The 17,844-nt window shown below is 39.2% G+C and overlaps 1 protein-coding gene across 38 annotated transcripts in view; it reads right to left on the bottom strand.

The window, feature by feature from the left end:
* Positions 1-17,844, bottom strand: part of LOC122824368 (NACHT, LRR and PYD domains-containing protein 14-like) — a 155,583-nt gene that overhangs the window by 2,607 nt on the left and 135,132 nt on the right. For 33 of the 38 annotated variants that reach the window (XM_044104896.1, XM_044104897.1, XM_044104907.1 and 30 more), the window contains one exon: positions 12,497-12,670. The exons of 4 other annotated variants lie outside the window; for them this stretch is intronic. In XM_044104896.1, the coding sequence (XP_043960831.1) occupies positions 12,497-12,670 (174 nt within the window). Of the gene's footprint in view, positions 1-12,496; positions 12,671-13,194; positions 13,910-17,844 lie in introns of those variants that run through there. One more of the 38 variants, XM_044104915.1, reaches the window with a different exon arrangement.

The following is a 17,844-nucleotide window of genomic DNA, read 5'->3' as shown; positions in this document are numbered from 1 at the left end:
TTAGTTTTCACGGTGATTGTGATAATTAAAGACTGTGATTATCACTTGGATCTGAATCACCTGCATAAAGGAAATAAAAAGAAGAAATTCACCCGTCGAGACTGGCTGATTAATTCAAGAACTGGGGAGCTGCTATAGTGAAAACTCGAGGCTTCCGTGTGTTGTCTTCCACTGACGGTGAGACGTTTGTATCGGACATCAGTAGCGGTTTGACGTAGCGTCGGAATCAACGCCACAATGAGGAGCTGTCTTCATGGTGGATCCACGTTTGTATTAGAAACTGAATCTGAATCTCCGGACGCGGTGAGAGACTGACTGATCAAATGACACGGAAATAACTTGGAAATCTTGTCACCTGAGAAGCATGAAATTAAATGAGTTTTAGAGACTATTGTTGGTTTAATTATAAGGTGAACTACTTATAAAGTATGTTTAAAAAAACGGTTAGAATGGTGTTTCTTTTGTAACTAAATGTTAAGTTTGTGGGTTTAATTTCACTGTAAGGTTTTAGAGTTAAGATGTCACTTCTATTTGAAAAGGAGTTTTCTTCTGAAGATGTGTGCACTAAAGAAAAGCCCAATGGACAAGAGTTGGTTTCAGGTCCACGTACAAGAAAGCTAACTGAAAAGGGAGAGCAGTACAGAGAAGTAGAGTCTACAAAACAGATGAAAGCATTTCTTAAGTCTTATGCATCCTGGAAACAAATTGCCAGAGAAGCCAGGAAGAAATTAAAGGCTTTCTGCTCTCAGGAGAATCTGAATGAAATAAATCAGTAGGTTCAAAACGGTCTTGATAAAGTGAAACAGAATTATGAGTTTCTTCAACGTAATTCTTTAAATACTCCAGATATTGTGCAGAAATTAGATGCCTGTACTATATTAACAAATGAGATTTCTGATCTTGTGTGCAAGCGTTTAGAAGGGGGTATTGTTGAAGAAAAATTTAATCAAGAAGTTGAAAAGGAACGGGTGCGAGAGGTTTTAAATAGAGATGAATATAAATCTGTTTTTGGAGAAATTTCTACTGAATGTTCCTCATGTACATATGGTTAATCAATTACCAGCTCTAAAGTGTCTCAAGAGCGTGTCATTGCAGAAGCTGATCTTGCAGCTAAAAGGGTTCAAGTTGAATCTATGTTGGAGATTGAAGCTCAACAAGTGAAAGTCAGTAAGCTTGAATTTGAATGGAAATGTCATGAGTCCCAGATTATGGCAGAAATGAAGCAGAAGGAAGCTGAAGTGCTACAGCAGCTGGATGAGGAAAAGAGCAAGTTGAAGGTAATGCAAACAGATATGGAAGTTAAAATGGCTGCAGCTCGGGTTGATGTTTACAGCAGACTTGAAGATGGTGTTGAAAGGGAAAATCCTGATTTTAAGCCTGAGATTAAATTAGAGCAAACTGTAAGGCACCCAAGAAAGTCAGCTGCAAGGGCTGCATCAATTCTACGATCTCAAGCTTGCTCTGAGATTCCTGCAGTAAACTTGGCTGAGGCCTTAACGAGCTCATTGAGTTTAAGTCGCCTTCCTGTTCCAGAACCTGCCATATTCTCAGGAGACCCTTTGAAATTTGTGGACTTTAAGATCTCATTTACAACTTTAATTGATTCAAAATCCATCTCTGCTGGCGAAAAAATGTTGTATTTGAAAGGTTATCTCTCTGGAGAAGCCCGAAAGGCTGTAGAAGGTTTCTTTTATAGAAGCTCTGAGGACGCATATGAAGGTGCTTGGTCAGTTCTACAGGAGAGATATGGAAACCCATTTATAATCCAGAAGGCGTTCAGGGATAAACTTATGTCATGGCCAAAGATTGCACCAAATGACCCATTATCTCTTAGAGATTTTGCTGACTTTTTGAAAAGCTGTGAAGAGGCTATGCCTCAAGTAAAGGGACTGTCTATTTTAAATGATTGTGTGGAAAATCATAAGATGTTGAAGAAATTACCAGACTGGGTTGTACGTAAATGGAGTAGAGTTGCTGTTGAAGTACTTGATGCGTGTGGAGAATATCCATCCTTTGAGTGTTTTTCTAGATTTATACAAAAGGAAGCACGTATAGCATGCAATCCTATTGCTTCTCCCTTTTTGTTAAAGTCTAGAACTACTTCAAATGATCTTGCCAGGAAAGCAAAGGCTCTTAATACCAGCACTGAGTTCAAAAAACAAGAAACTCGAGTTTTGAAATCTAAACTGCCTTGTTTGGTTTGTGCAGACATTTCACACAGTGTTGCTAAATGTCCTAAATTTGCAATCAAATCAATGGAAGATAAAAGATCATTTATATATCAAAACCATCTTTGTTTTGGATGTTTAAGGAAAGGCCATTTATTGAAAGACTGTAAAACGTGGCATGTCTGTGGGGAATGTAGACGACATCATCCTACTTGTTTACACAAGGAAAGAGTGAGATCTCAGGATGTGGGTCAACAGTGTTCTATCTCCCCAGAAGAAACACCTCACAGTGTTTTATCTCATGCACTCACCCGAAATAATTCTGCAACATCAAGTATTATTCCAGTTTTTCTGTCTTCTGTGAAGGATCCTGGGAAGGAAATCCTTACTTATGCACTCCTTGACACTCAGAGTGATTCATCTTTCATTTTAGAAGATCTTGTGAAAAACTTAATTGTTGAAACTAAACCAGTACAGTTAAAACTTAGTACCATGGTTTCTGTTGATACACCCATTTCAAGTCAAAATGTGTATGACTTGCAAGTTTGGAGTTTTTTCTCTGATAATTGTATACAGTTGCAGCAAGCATACACGCGTGACTTCATTCCTGTTGATACATCTTGTATACCAAGTAAAAGTACAGCATTACAGTGGCCTCATCTTAAGCATCTGGCTAGCCAAATGCCTGCCTTACAAGATTGTGAAGTAGGTTTACTCATTGGTTTTGACTGTCCTTCTGCTTTGGCTCCCTTGGAAGTTGTTGTGGGTAGGGAAAATGAACCGTTCGTTCAAAGAACTGCTCTTGGATGGAGTATTATTGGGGCAGCCAATCCACACTTAGATCGGCAAGGTAACCAAAGATTTGCACATAGAGTAATGGTGAAGGTGTCAGGATCGTCAGGTGCGACTATTCTTCTGATTTCCTCCTAGGTGGTGTCCTCGAGTCTATGGGCGTTGTCACACGCTCTTCCCACAGGCGCGTTTTGGCGCACCTGCGGGTAATCAGCGAGCGCATAAGAGGAGCGGATCCCCGGCACCTCGCTGCCAGAGTGTTGACGCCTTTCGGTATATCTGGTTCTAGAGCTAAGTGGTGTTTGAGTTTGTTGTGCTTATTTACCCAGCCTGTCCTTTCTTATTATCTCTAGGCGCCTGAAGTCCTGAGGTCTCACGAGTCATGTGAGCTCTCCAACCTTCACTGAAGATCTGGAGTATTCGTTCCTGCCTGTGCTGTTCTGTGCACTGTGTCCACTGAGCGTGTCCTTCCAGCCAGCGGACCCCCCTCCCAGACCAAGCGCCCCTGTGCCGTGCTACTACTGATCATTGTCAATAAAGCCTTGAACGGTTCTCCTGAGAGTGATCTTTGCATGTGGGTTCGGAAAATCCAAACAAACATGACAGAAGGAAATACCCGCTCCATTGGCTTCTGATGTTTTAAGAGTTTTGGAATTAGATTTCAATGAAAGGGGTCCAGAAGGAAAATGTGTTTCCCAAGATGATATCCGGTTTATACAAATTCTGAGTGAAAATATTACACAAAAGGAAGATGGCCATTTAGAGATGCCTCTTCCATTTAAAACTTTCTGCCCTCCTGTGTTGCCAAATAATAAAAGGTTAGCTACTGTTCGTTTACAACATCTGAAAAGAAAGTTAACGAGAAATAATCAGTTCCACAATCATTATAAAATATTTATGGAGTCCATCATTAGCTGTGGTGATGCTGAACTAGTTCCTGAGGCAAATACAAATGATGGTTGTGTGTGGTATTTGCCTCACCACGGTGTGTACCACTCAAAGAAACCAGATAAGTTGAGAGTAGTGTTTGACTGCTCAGCTAAATTTCGTGGTTCCTCTTTGAATGATACTTTGTTGACTGGTCCAGATTTGATTAATTCTTTGATTGGAATCCTTTTGCGTTTCAGAAAAGAAGCTGTTGCTATAATTTGTGACATTGAAAGGATGTTCCACCAGTTTTATGTTTCATCAAAGCATCGCTGTTACTTCAGGTTTCTATGGTGGGAGCAAGGAGATTTGGAGAGTGAGCCTAAAACAGGGGTGTCAAAGTCAAATGGACGGAGGGCCAAATAAAAAATTTAGCTCCAAGCCGAGGGCCGGACTGATCGAATGTTCATTGAAATTTTTTTAAATGACACATATAGTGTAGTGAACCTAATTGAACCTACTGAAAACCTAACAAATATATTCCAATATGATCAGATAAATAAAGCAATATTTTCTTATGGCTCTGTCAGTAATCTTTAATTTTCAACAGACACAACTGAAATATTTTTAAAATATAATTGGATTGAAATACAATAAAATAAAGTGCAAAAATCTATTAATCAAAAACAACACTTTCATCAAGGAGAAGTAACATGCAGTGAAAACAAATATTAAACTTTAACTTTTAAACTTGAACTGAGTAAAAACTCTAAATATAAACTCTAAACCTTGTTTGAAACCCCCGGTTCTCAATGTCCACCTTCCTTTTTGCCATTTTTGATGGGTATCTGAAAGTTAATTTTACAGTTATGCTGACGACTGCTGTGCTAATAACCCTTCTAGACCGGACGTGTCGGCGCACACATCTAAATTTGCAGTACCGTAATTCCGCCACACGTAGCGCTAAGTGGAAAAATTCCAACGGTTTCTGAAAGGGGAGACGTTGCACTTTCCAGAAAGTATCGGGTTAATACGGTAACTTCGCAGCTGCAGCTGCAGAAAGTGTAATTAATCCGGGGGGCACTCGTTTAATAGACGGTATATTTCGGCAATAACTTGGTAAATATTGAAATTTCTGGTTGTTATGGATACATGGGTAAGTACATCATCTCACAGAACATTTAAAGAACTACTTACAGTTCAAATAAGGAAGATATTTTTTTTCAGACGGGGTGCCGGCTTGCTGCGGTCTGCGGGCCGGTTCTAATAATAAATCAAGATCATCCCAGGGGCCGTAAAAAAATCTTCTTGCGGGCCGGATGTGGCCCGCGGGCCTTGACTCTGACATATGTGGCCTAAAGAATATCAGATGAAAGTCCACCTTTTTGGTGCTGCCTCCTCTCCAGGCTGTGCTAATTTTGGTCTGAAATATTTGGCACAACATCAGAGATCAAAGTTTCCAGCTGCAGCAGCATTTGTGGAGAATAATTTTTATGTTGATGATGGACTAATAAGTGTCCCTACAGCTAATGATGCCACCACACTAATAACTGAAGCACAGAAACTGTGCAAAGAAGGTGGTTTGAGACTCCATAAATTTAATTCCAACAGGTCTGACGTTCTAGATTGTGTGAATCCATCTGAGAGCCACTAGTGTGGTTTCTGCTGATCTCAATCCTGATTCGACACTTACTGAACATACCTTAGGTATGCGATAGCATGTTAAAAGTGACTGTTTGGGCTTTCATGTTGATCTGAGGGACAAACCTGATACACGCCGTGGTATTTTGCCAGTAATAGCCTCTTTATATGATCCGCTTGGATTTCTTTCACCATTTGTTATGAGAGGGAAATGCATTTTACAAGATCTGTGTCGCAGAAGTATTGGATGGGACGACCCTCTGCCTGAAGACTTGCTAGTACGGTGGGAGAAGTGGAAGTTCAGCCTTCAGGATGTAAAGAGGTTACTGATGCAAAGATGTTACCATCCCCAAGGATTTGGAGAAATTGTTAAAACCGAACTCCATCACTTCTCAGATGCTAGAAACCTAGCATATGGTGCATGCTCCTACCTCAGATTTGAGAATGTCAAAGGTGAAATTCATTGTGTTTTAATCATGGCTAAAGCCAGAGTTGCTCCTTTGAAAATTACAACCATTCCTCGTCTGGAGCTTACAGCTGCAGTGATTGCTGCTAGGCTGAGTGTTCTGTTAAAATCAGAACTTGATATGAAGATAGACACAGAGTTTTTCTGGACAGATTCACAAGTTGTGTTGTCGTATATTAATAATGAAGCATGACGGTTTCATGTATTTGTGGCAAACCGGGTTCAGATCATCAGGGAGAACACAAATCCAAATCAATGGAATCATGTTGACACCGCTGAAAATCCAGCAGATCATGCATCAAGAGGGTTATGTGCCTCTGACATTTTAACAACTAATTGGCTAACAGGTCCTGAATTTTTGTGGGAAAAGGAAATTAACAGGGAATTTAAATCTTACCCTGATCTGTTAGTTGGTGACCCAGAGGTTAAAGCTGTTCAGACATTTGTGACAACGGCAAGTGACACCGCTGATTTTCTTAAACGTTTCATTAGGTTTTCGTCTTGGTCTACATTGATTAAAGTGGTAGCCAGAATCAAAAGACTTGGATGCCAGAATAAATGTTATTCAAATGTGGTGAGTGTTAAAGAACGTGAGGATGCTGTTAAATCAGTGGTGAAACTTGTACAAGAACAGGCCTTTGGCTCAGAGATGAAGATGCTAAAAAGAGGAGAGATCCTTCCACATTCTAGCGCTCTGTTCCATTTAGATCCATTTGTAGAAGATGGTCTGCTACGGGTTGGTGGACGATTAAAACATTCATCTCTGAGTGAAAATTTTAGATATCCACTGATTTTACCAAAAAATAGCCATATCACTCATCTTATTTTGTCCTACTGTCACATTCAGGTAGGTCATCAAGGCAGAGGTCAAACCCAGATGCAGATCAGGATAAATGGGTTTTGGATAATTGGCTGCAGTAGGTTGGTGGCTCAGATGATCCATAAATGTGTGCAGTGCAGGAAGTTAAGACGACCAGTGGAAGAACAGCTTATGGCTGAGCTTCCAAAGGAACGTTTGGAAGCATCTGCACCATTTACTTATTGTGGAATGGACTGTTTTGGTCCTTTTGTTGTTAAAAGAAATCGTAAGGAATACAAAAGGTATGGGTTGGTGTTCACCTGCCTTTATTCGAGAGCTGTTCACATTGAAATGTTGGATGATTTGTCCACAGATTGCTTTATTAATGGCCTGCATTGTTTCATTAGTTTGAGGGGAGCTGTTCGCCAGATATATTGCGATCAAGGAAGAAATTTTGTAGGAGCCCATAATGAGTTGAAACAATGTGATCCTAAACATCTGGAGTCTTTCTTGGCAGAGAACCAGTGTGAGTTCATCTTTAATGCTCCATCAGCAAGCCATGCTGGTGGTGTTTGGGAGCGTCAGATACGCACCATTCGCAATGTGTTGGCCTTTACTCTCTCTCAAAGCCTGGGAAAACTTGATGATGCTTCATTAAGAACTTTCTTTTATGAAGCCATGGCAATAATTAATAGTCGTCCTTTAACACTAAAAGGAATAAATGACCCTGGTTCTCTGGAACCTTTAACTCCTAATCATTTGCTTCAAATGAAGTCTGAGTCTGCTCTGCCTCCTGGAGGAAAATTTGTGAGGGAGGATATTTATTCCTCAAAACGTTGGCGCTGTGTGCAGTTTCTAGTTGAACAGTTTTGGAGTCGGTGGAAGAGAGAGTACCTCCAGAATATTTCCATTAGACAAAATGGCATGTAATTCGGCGCAATGTAAAAGTAAATGACATTGTGATTGTAAAGGAGGATCTTCTCCCAAGAAATAGGTGGCAGTTGGGTCGTGTTGTGGAAACAATGGTTGATAGTGATGGTTTGGTTTGGTGAAGGTGAAGTTGAGAACAGGAGAACAGAGATCAGGAAGGGATATTATTTCTAAGAGTTTGGTGATAGAAAGACTGGTGCAAAAATTGGTGGTGTTATTAGAAAGTGACTTTTAAATTGAATGTACACAGACGAAGCATGTTTTAAACAATCTGCATAATTTGGAATAATGCATGTTCTTTAACAATAATTCATGCATTATTGGTGGGAGTGTAACAGATAGTGAACTATTTAAAATAAATTGTCCAAATAATTATATCTTGTAAACTATTTATTGTAAATTATTTAAAGTGAATTTTTATATTAAAATTTATTGCAGATTGTTTATGGATGTTTGTCTGTTTTGATGGTATTTACACTTTGTAATGTTTGGGTTTTGTTTGTATGTACCTCACAGGCTGCCGTAGTTAATGAAGGCCTTATGAAGCTGATCCAATCATTCTGTCAATGAAGGACTTGAATGGTCAAATTGTTTGGCGTGAAGGAATCTACATTTAGTGTCCCCAGTGAAAGCAGCGAGGAACATTTTGTTTTGTTGTTTGTATTATATGTTTATGTTTGTATTCTAATATTTGTATATGTTTTAGTTTTCACGGTGATTGTGATAATTAAAGACTGTGATTATCACTTGGATCTGAATCACCTGCATAAAGGAAATAAAAAGAAGAAATTCACCCGTCAAGACTGGCTGATTAATTCAAGAACTGGGGAGCAGCTATATTCAACTATTTCATTATTCATCAGCCAGAAAGACATGAAGTCATGGAGAATATTTAATGTCAAAGTGACTTTATGAGCTCAACCAGAACCAGAACCAGAACCTGCTACTGGGTCATGATGAGTTGGAGGATTTTACTGTTGAAGCATCAATCATTGATTATAGATTTGTTCCTGTCACATTCTAGAAGCTGAAATTCTCTTTTCTAGACTGGGCTGAATGACCTTTGACCTTCTCCACATGAGGGGGATTTCCAGTCCCAATGCCGTCTGGTTCTGACCTCAGATCAGCCGGTCCAACTCAGAGACTAAATGAATCTCTGGCTCCAAGTCCAGGAACAAAGTCAGGAAAATGTTTCTTACAGCAGAAGATATGAACTTTGATTTTCAGATGAATTCTATCAAATTATTCACAGAATAGAAACTGAACTGTTACAAAGTCAATCTGGAGAAAATGGAGAAAAACTGATTTGATGAAGGTTTGAAAGTGGAGCTGAACTGGCTGCAGTTTTCTGCTCCAACATGTTAAAAATCCTGAGTTGCTGATTCTGCCTGGCAACACCAGGATCACTACTGTTGACCAGAAACATGCAGACACAACCTCCAGGGTCGGCCTGTCAGGCAAACCTGTCACTGCTAAAGAGGACAGTGGCTGATATTTAGACCTTTGCTGAGGAAGAGAAGATCAGTGGATAAGATCAGCTTCACATGGAAAAATCAGCCCATAAATGATCTCCCACAATTCAGGAAATATGGCCGACTTATCTGAGCTCCTCCACATTTTTTTTAAACTTTATTTATCAATTTTAATTGATAAATTAAAATTGATTTAATTAAGTTCTTTAATCCTAGAAATGTTCTTCAGGTGATAGAAGGCCGACTTTGTAACTGTCTTTATGTGGCTCTGAAGGTTCAGGTCAGAGTCCATCACTACACCCAGGTTTCAGGCTGATCGCTGGTTTTTACTTGTAATAACTGAAGCTGTGCACTGACTCTAGATCTATAGCGCTAGATCTATAACTCTAGATATATAACTCTAGATCTATGATTCTAGATCTATAACTCTAGATCTATAACTCTAGATCGTTCCTCTTTGGGTCCAAAAATAATAACTTCAGTTTTGTTTTTGTTCAGCTGGAGGAAGTTTTGTCTCATCCACACATTTATCTGTTTTAAGCATCTGTTCAGTGATTGGATGGGGTCAAAGGTCACCTGGTGACATCATAATGTAGAGCTGTGTGTCATCTGCATAGTTATGGTAGCTGATATTATTTCCTGTAATAACCTGAGCCAGTGGAAGCATATAAATATTGAATAAGAGGGTCCTAGGATTGAACCTTGGGGTACCCCACATGTGACCTTTGACCTCTTTGATGAGAAGTTTCCAATTGAAACAAAGAAATCCCTGTTCTTTATGTAAGATTCAAACCAGTTAAGTACTGGACCGGAGAGTCCGACCCAACTCTCCAGTCCATTCAGTAATATGTCTTGGTCAACACTGAGGTCCAACAGAACCAGCACTGTGGTTCTCCCACAGTCCGTATTTATATGGATGTCATTGAACACTTTGACTAGGCCAGTCTCTGTGCTGTGGTGAGACCGGAAACCAGATTGGAAGGAGTCAAAGCAGTTGGTTATCGTTAGGAAGCTATTTAACTGTTTACACACAACTTTTTCAATAACTTTGCTGATGAATGGGAGGTCAGAGGTCAGAGGTCGGCCTGTAATTCTGCAGTAGTGATTTGTCTAGATTGTTCTTTTTTATCAGTGGTTTGATTACTGCTGTTTTCAAAGCCTGATGAGAGCAATGAGTTACTATTTGGATCAGATCAGTAGCAACAACAGGCAGAACTTTCTTAAAGAAATGTTCTAGAGTTATAGATCTAGAACATCCAGACAGCAGGAACTGGAGCTGAGTTGACTTATAATTTCCTCTAGGGTTTTATAATTAAGTAGTTGAAATTGGGTCATTTTTCCTGTATTTGTTTTGTTTGGGTTCAGTGTTGGTTCTGACTTTATAGTGGATGTGCAGATTAATCCTCTGATTTTTTGAATTTTCTCTGAAAAGAAACTGGAAAACTGGTTGCTGGCAGCAATAGACTGAAATTCAGGTGGTAACGTGATAGGAGGGTTTGTGAGTCTGTCAACTGTTGCTAATAAAGCTGGAGCATTGTTAATGTTTTTGTTTATGACATCTGCAAAGAAGGCCTGTCTTGCATGTTTGAGTGTTAAATGATAGTAACGTAGATTTTCTTTATAGATGTCATAATGAACGTGAAGTTGAGTTTTACTTCGTTCTGCCCTACAGCAGAGTTGTCTTGCAGATCTAACTGTTTGTGCATTTCTCCATGGAGATTTCTTCTTACCAGACACAACCTTCATTTTAATTGGGGCAATGGAATCAATGATATCTGAAACTTTAGACTGAAAATCTTTTCTATTTGAATATTTTTATTGGTTTTCAACAAAGTAGATTACAAACCCAAACATTCACATCCACACATCCATTACAGAACACACACAAAAAAAAAAAAAAGAAAAAAAAAAAACAGGGGAAGGTTGACTTAGTTAGTTTCATGCTGGGTTGACTGATTGGCTGGACGTCCCTCAATGTGACACAAGAATGGTCGCCATATTTTGTAAAATTTGTCCGCAGAGCCCTGCCCAGCATATCTCTGCTGTTCAACTTTGAGATTTGAAAGCAAGTCCGTAATCCATTGTTTATACCAACTTATCTACGTCATTACAGCTTAAGGGTGAGGAAGAAGAGTAGATTTGATGAAATGATTCTGCTGTGTTTTCAGTGAAGAACGTTTTGTGATGGTTGCTGTTTGTCCAAGTGGATTAAAGGATAAACAACTTTCAAAGATAACAGGAAGTGATGCGACAGGGCGGCATCAGTTACAGAGACATTGGAAATATTCACACCCTGACTGATAACCAGGTCCAGTGTGTGTCCTTGAGTGTGTTGCTTGTTTGACATGTTGTGTTCGACCAAAAGTCTCTAAGATATTAGAGATTTTTAGCCCCTCTGTCTTGGGGTTTGTCAACATGAACGTTAAAATCACCAACAATTATTAAACAATCATAATTAATACATAAGAGAGATAGAAGTTCATTCAACTCAGTAAAGAAATTTTCCACATATGTTGGACTTTTGTATAAAGTTAGTGTTAAAGTTCGTTTGAGGCCTTTAATCTCAATTCCAAGATACTCAAAAGAAGTAAAGTGACCCAAAGAAATTTTACTACTATTTACAGTATTCTTAAATATTGAAGCCACGCCTCCTCCTTTTTTATGTTTTCTATTCTCACTTAAGAAATTGTAGTTAGGAGGCACAGATTCAATTAGTACGATCGGTTCATTATTGTCATTCAACCATGTTTCTGTCAGAAACAACATGGATATTATGTTCAGTGATGAAATCATTGATTAATAGAGATTTAGCACAGAGAGATCTGGGATTTAAAAGAGTTTAAGTTTTAGTGACTTGGAGGCCAAACGGTCTTGAGTCTGAGGTTCCTTTAGGAACAACTAACATGTAGTGTGAACTATTGCATCAGGTAGTCGATGTTCCATCTTCTCTATTTAAATCTAATGATTACTGAAGGACAATATGGTTTACAGACTTCATAATCTGAACTCTTTTGGTTGAATCCAGTATTTATTTACACTTTGGTGTTTTTATTCATTTTTGTTAATGGAGACTGAGAATCCATTTTATTTTAGTTTTTGGTTGTTTTGTTTATTTTATCAGTTCCAGTGTTAAATGTTCTTTTCAAAATAAAGTGTATCTATCTTTGGCAGGAAATCACATGAATTATTATGTCATTTCTATTAAATCAGTGTAAAAAGGTCTTCAAACAATATTATTGTTTATCGCAATAATTTTTGACACAATTAATCGCTCAGTAAAATTTATTATCATGACAGGCCTGGTGGCAAGAAAACTTTCACATCACAAACATCAACAATAAAATAAAACATGGAGACTTACTTTAATCGTTGTAGTTTACATTCTGGATTCTGTAGGAAACCACAGAGATCCTTCACTGCAGAATCATTCAGGTTGTTGAAGCTCAGGTCCAGTTCAGTCAGATGTGAGGGGTTAAAGGTCAGAGCTGAGGCCAGAGAAGAACAGCTGATCTTTGACAAACTGCAGTGATTCAACCTGAATAAAGAATAAAAGATGTGAGCTGAAGCCAACAGGATGCAGGTTAACCAGTCCAACAGAACCAGTTAAAGAGTCTCATGAATATTAATGCCAACATGCTGCTGCTTCAATAAAGACCTGCTGACTTCAGCTCTTAAACTCTGTCAGCTCCACCAGCAGCTCCATCAATACAAACTCAGCTTCTGCAGCAAATCATCCAAGTTTCACACAAAACCAACAATCAGGAGGAAAAACCAACTAATGGAGATTAATGCAGAGAAATTCAACTATTTCATTATTCATCAGCCAGAAAGACATGAAGTCATGGAGAATATTTAATGTCAAAGTGACTTTAGGAGCTCAACCAGAACCAGAACCAGAACCTGCTACTGGGTCATGATGAGTTGGAGGATTTTACTGTTGAAGCATCAATCATTGATTATAGATTTGTTCCTGTCACATTCTAGAAGCTGAAATTCTCTTTTCTAGACTGGGCTGAATGACCTTTGACCTTCTCCAAATGATGGGGATTTACAGTCCCAATGCCGTCTGGTTCTGACCTCAGATCAGCCGGTCCAACTCAGAGACTAAATGAATCTCTGGCTCCAAGTCCAGGAACAAAGTCAGGAAAATGTTTCTTACAGCAGAAGATATGAACTTTGATTTTCAGATGAATTCTATCAAATTATTCACAGAATAGAAACTGAACTGTTACAAAGTCAATCTGGAGAAAATGGAGAAAAACTGATTTGATGAAGGTTTGAAAGTGGAGCTGAACTGGCTGCAGTTTTCTGCTCCAACATGTTCAAAATCCTGAGCTGCTGATTCTGCCTGGCAACACCAGGATCACTACTGTTGACCAGAAACATGCAGACACAACCTCCAGGGTCGGCCTGTCAGGCAAACCTGTCACTGCTAAAGAGGACAGTGGCTGATATTTAGACCTTTGCTGAGGAAGAGAAGATCAGTGGATAAGATCAGCTTCACATGGAAATATCAGCCCATAAATGATCTCCCACAATTCAGGAAATATGGCCGACTTATCTGAGCTCCTCCACTTTAAAGAGATTCAAACATTAAAGTGACATCAGTATTTTAACTGATTCCATCTTCCCGTCTATCAGCAGTTTTCCTCATTTCTAAAACCACAGAAGCTTTAATTTGACCAAACCATAGAAGAAGAAAGCAGACTTTACCATGAAGACCCTCAGAGTGGATCAGTAGAATATCAGCCAGACGTCTGCAGGTTAGTGGCAACTTGGCCTGTCGCCATAAACGATAAATCAATCAATCGTAGCATAAATTAAAACTATCGAGGTCATTTTAATTATCGTCTCTTCCAGCCTTTTTCTCTTTCTGTTGATGACACTGAATGAAAAAAGGTTCAACTCCGCTGCTCTCCACTGACCCTCCCTTCCTCATTTCCTCAGTGTAATGTCCAGTTCACACTACACCATCTTAGAGCTGTCGGCCGATTGTCGGCCCATTTTCAAAACTTGAGAGATCACACATTAGCCGACAGAAATCCTAGGTAGAACGGTTCCATCGGGTTCCATCGGGTTCCATCGGGTTCCATCGGGCCGTGTGGTGTCCAACAATGGGCACAAAATAATGGCTCCAAGTCCAGTGAAGTCATTTTAAAACCAGGCATTAATCAATGCTTTACTACAATCTACCTGCAGTGCATGTGGCTCTAGTGTCAGCGTAACGTCCTGACTGAATGAAAATCATTAGAACCTATTTATGTCACGTTAACGAAGAACAGCTGAAAAGTTACCGGGTTCATCAACTGGTACCAATTTGGCTCCAACTCCTCCCCTCATCATTTCTATATTCTTTACACCAAATGTTTTATAAACATTAATGTTGTTTCCACATATCATCTCCAATGTCCGCTGGACTTCGGGTTGCTCCGTGTCAGCTGTTTGGGATTCCCCTCTGTAATTTCCCCTCAGAAAGCAGGAGGAGAATCCGGCTTTCTGATTGGCTACCTGTCACATTCAACAGGCTGCGTTAAGCTCCCAGTGGGGAAAACCCCTGATTTAGATCGGAGCGCCACAACGATCTACCGTAACACACCACACACTACAGGATGATCGGTTATGAAACAAGAGACAATCTGAGAACATCAACGCTTCTCAGATTGTCTTAAGAAAATGTAGGAGTGAACTAACGTGTAGTGTGAACTATTGCATCAGGTAGTCGATGTTCCATCTTCTCTATTTAAATCTAATGATTACTGAAGGACAATATGGTTTACAGACTTCATAATCTGAACTCTTTTGGTTGAATCCAGTATTTATTTACACTTTGGTGTTTGTTGGGTAAATTGTATTATTGGTATTATCAATTATTTGTTGTTCCTGAAGCCTTATAATTATATCTTTATAATGTTTTTACTTATATACTTTTACTTCATTTTATTTCATTTTACTCTTAGTATAAATAATGTTTCTGTGTGTTGAATAACTTTATTCCTTCCTGAGGTCTTACTGAGAGAAAGCAGTGACAACAACTCCCAGCAGAGTTTATTGCCCTGCAAGAAGTTCTGCTCTCCTTTGTTTTGTTAGATAGCAACAAAGCCGTCGCCGTGAAGACATACAACTTGTTCTGCTCGACGCCGTGCCTGGAACAGAAGAATCTAGTGTGTAGATAACATGTGTCTAGATAGTGATTGTCATTAGTGCTGCAACTATGTGATGATTTGTTTCCCCCACCCTTTGAGAGTTGCAGCGCCCAATGTGAGAGGGATCCTGAATGCAATAAAAAGAGAGGAGCAGGTATATGTGATTTCAGAGCGGTAGGAGATTGTAACTGAAAGCACATCTCTGTCTGTTCTCCTCGCGAGTACAAAGAATCCATCTCTCTTGTCTTTCCTGTGTTTATTTTTTTAGAACTTAGACTTTTATTATTTTTGCAGAGCAATGATACAACCATGCATTAAAGGTACATGACACAAATGTCGACAATATAAAGTTTTCCATAAATAAACATCTTAGTCACAATTGTAGGTTCATCGTCATACAACCCCAAAATAAGGATACACTTTGGGAGGGATAGCTAGACATCATATGCCAAGAGACAAACTTGTTGGGTTTATTTACATCAACATTGCTTCTGCTGGCCCCCAGCGCAGGCTAAAAGTGTTTTTTGAAGTCTTAATGAGTAGGTTATCTTTTCCATTCTATACAATTCCCTTACTTTTTGGACCCATAAGTCATAGGAAGGAGGCTCCAGCTGCATCCACCTCATTGTGATGCATTTCAGGGCAGCTGTAAAAAGGACATTTAACAGATATGCTTTGGCCCGTCCTTACAAACCATCTGGTATAATCCCAAGTACCACAACTGCAACATCCTTTGGTATAACTCCTGGGAAAATATGGTTTATAGTTCTGTACACCTCATCCCAAAAGTTTTGAAGTTTGGGGCATGACCAAAAGATGTGTGTATGATTGGGGACCAACACAAGCTTGGTACTTTAGGATCCATCTTGGCAACCACATCTGGGGTCCTGAAATATCTGCTAATAATTTTCCATTTATATTCCTGCCACGTATTTGAGTTTGTAACTCTATGAGCCTCAATCCAGACTCCCTCCCAAGCCTCGTCAGAGATTATTTTGGCCGTCTCTGCCTCCCATCTTTGTTTGGTCCAAGTGGTTTCGTTAAGGTTCATTGACAGAAATACACTATATAACTTTGCTATAAATTTTTTATCTCCTCCCCCTTTCTGGTAATGGATTAGAAGGTTTTCTAATGGTGTTGGATTTAGCACTTTTTCCCAGTCCTTGTGCACGAGCAAAAAAGAGCGCAGCTGTAAATATCTAAAGAAATCACTTTTTTGGAGATGAAAATTCCTACATAACTCTTCAAACGACATAAGATTGTTTCTGTCGATCAACTGATGAAGAAATGTAAGCCCCTGTTCAGCCCATTTAGAAAAATTTTTGTCCAAGAGATTGGGTGTGAAAGATTTAATATGTCCAATGCTTGTTAATATTGATAAAACTCTCGGTAGCTTGAAAGAAATTCGCACTTTGTTCCAAATGTCAAGTGTGGTTTTAGTCCACAATGGCAGTTCCTTTACTGGGATATCTAAAAATGGCAATACCTTTAATGGTACTGAGCATTTTGCTTGCTGAATGTTCAGCCATCTTGTTTGAGAATCCTGTTGGATCCATGAAATTAAAGGCTTTAACTGAGCTGCCCAGAAATAGTATTTTAAAACCGGAAGCTTGAGACCCCCTTCCGTCTTACATCTTTGTAGTGTTTTATATTTTATGCGGGGGCGCTTGCTTTGCCATATGAATTTTGATATAATTTTATCCAATTCAACGAACGTGGACTTAGGTATGCCAACTGGTAACATTTGGAACAAATACAATAATCTGGGTAACAGATTCATGCGAATGGTTTCAACGCGACCGAGGAGGGACAAAGGCAATGCTGACCATCGCTCCAGGTCTTTTTTAATTATATCCAGTGTTTTCGTGTAATTGACGTGATACAAATCATTTAATGAGAGGGGAATATTGATGCCTAGGTATTTAATGCCTTCCCTTGGCCACCTAAAACCGCTCTGTTGTTTAACCCCCAATGGAATATTGCTATTGACATCCATTGCCTCTGTCTTATCAACATTTATTTTATAGCCAGAAAAATGGCCATAAACAGAAATCATTTCCCTCAGACGTGGTATTGATGATGTAGGATCAGACAGATACAGAAGTACATCATCTGCATAAAGAGATATTTTATGTTCCTCTGTGCCAATCAGAATCCCTTTAATTTCATCGTTGTCCCTGATAAGCTGGGCTAGTGGCTCGATGCTAATTGCAAACAAAAGAGGTGACAAAGGACACCCTTGTCTGCATCCGCGTTCCAACTTAAAACTTGCCGACCTGAAACCATTAACTCTTACAGCCGCTTGTGGGGATGAATATAATGTCTGGATCAATCTATGAATTTGGGCCCAAATTTAAACCTCTTTAATGTTTGAATAAGGTATTTCCACGACACACGATCAAAAGCCTTTTGGGCGTCTAAAGATATTACAGCTGTCATAGCTTTATTTTCTTTTTGGTGAGACATAATATTTAATAAACGACGCAGATTATTTCCATGGTGCCTCCCGACAATAAATCCGGTTTGATCTGGATGTATGATTTGATTTATTATGACATTTAATCGT

Source organism: Gambusia affinis, linkage group LG21 (assembly GCF_019740435.1).
Source record: "Gambusia affinis linkage group LG21, SWU_Gaff_1.0, whole genome shotgun sequence".
Classification (NCBI taxonomy): Eukaryota; Metazoa; Chordata; class Actinopteri; order Cyprinodontiformes; family Poeciliidae; genus Gambusia; species Gambusia affinis.
This window is presented reverse-complemented; position numbering and strand designations above follow the sequence as displayed.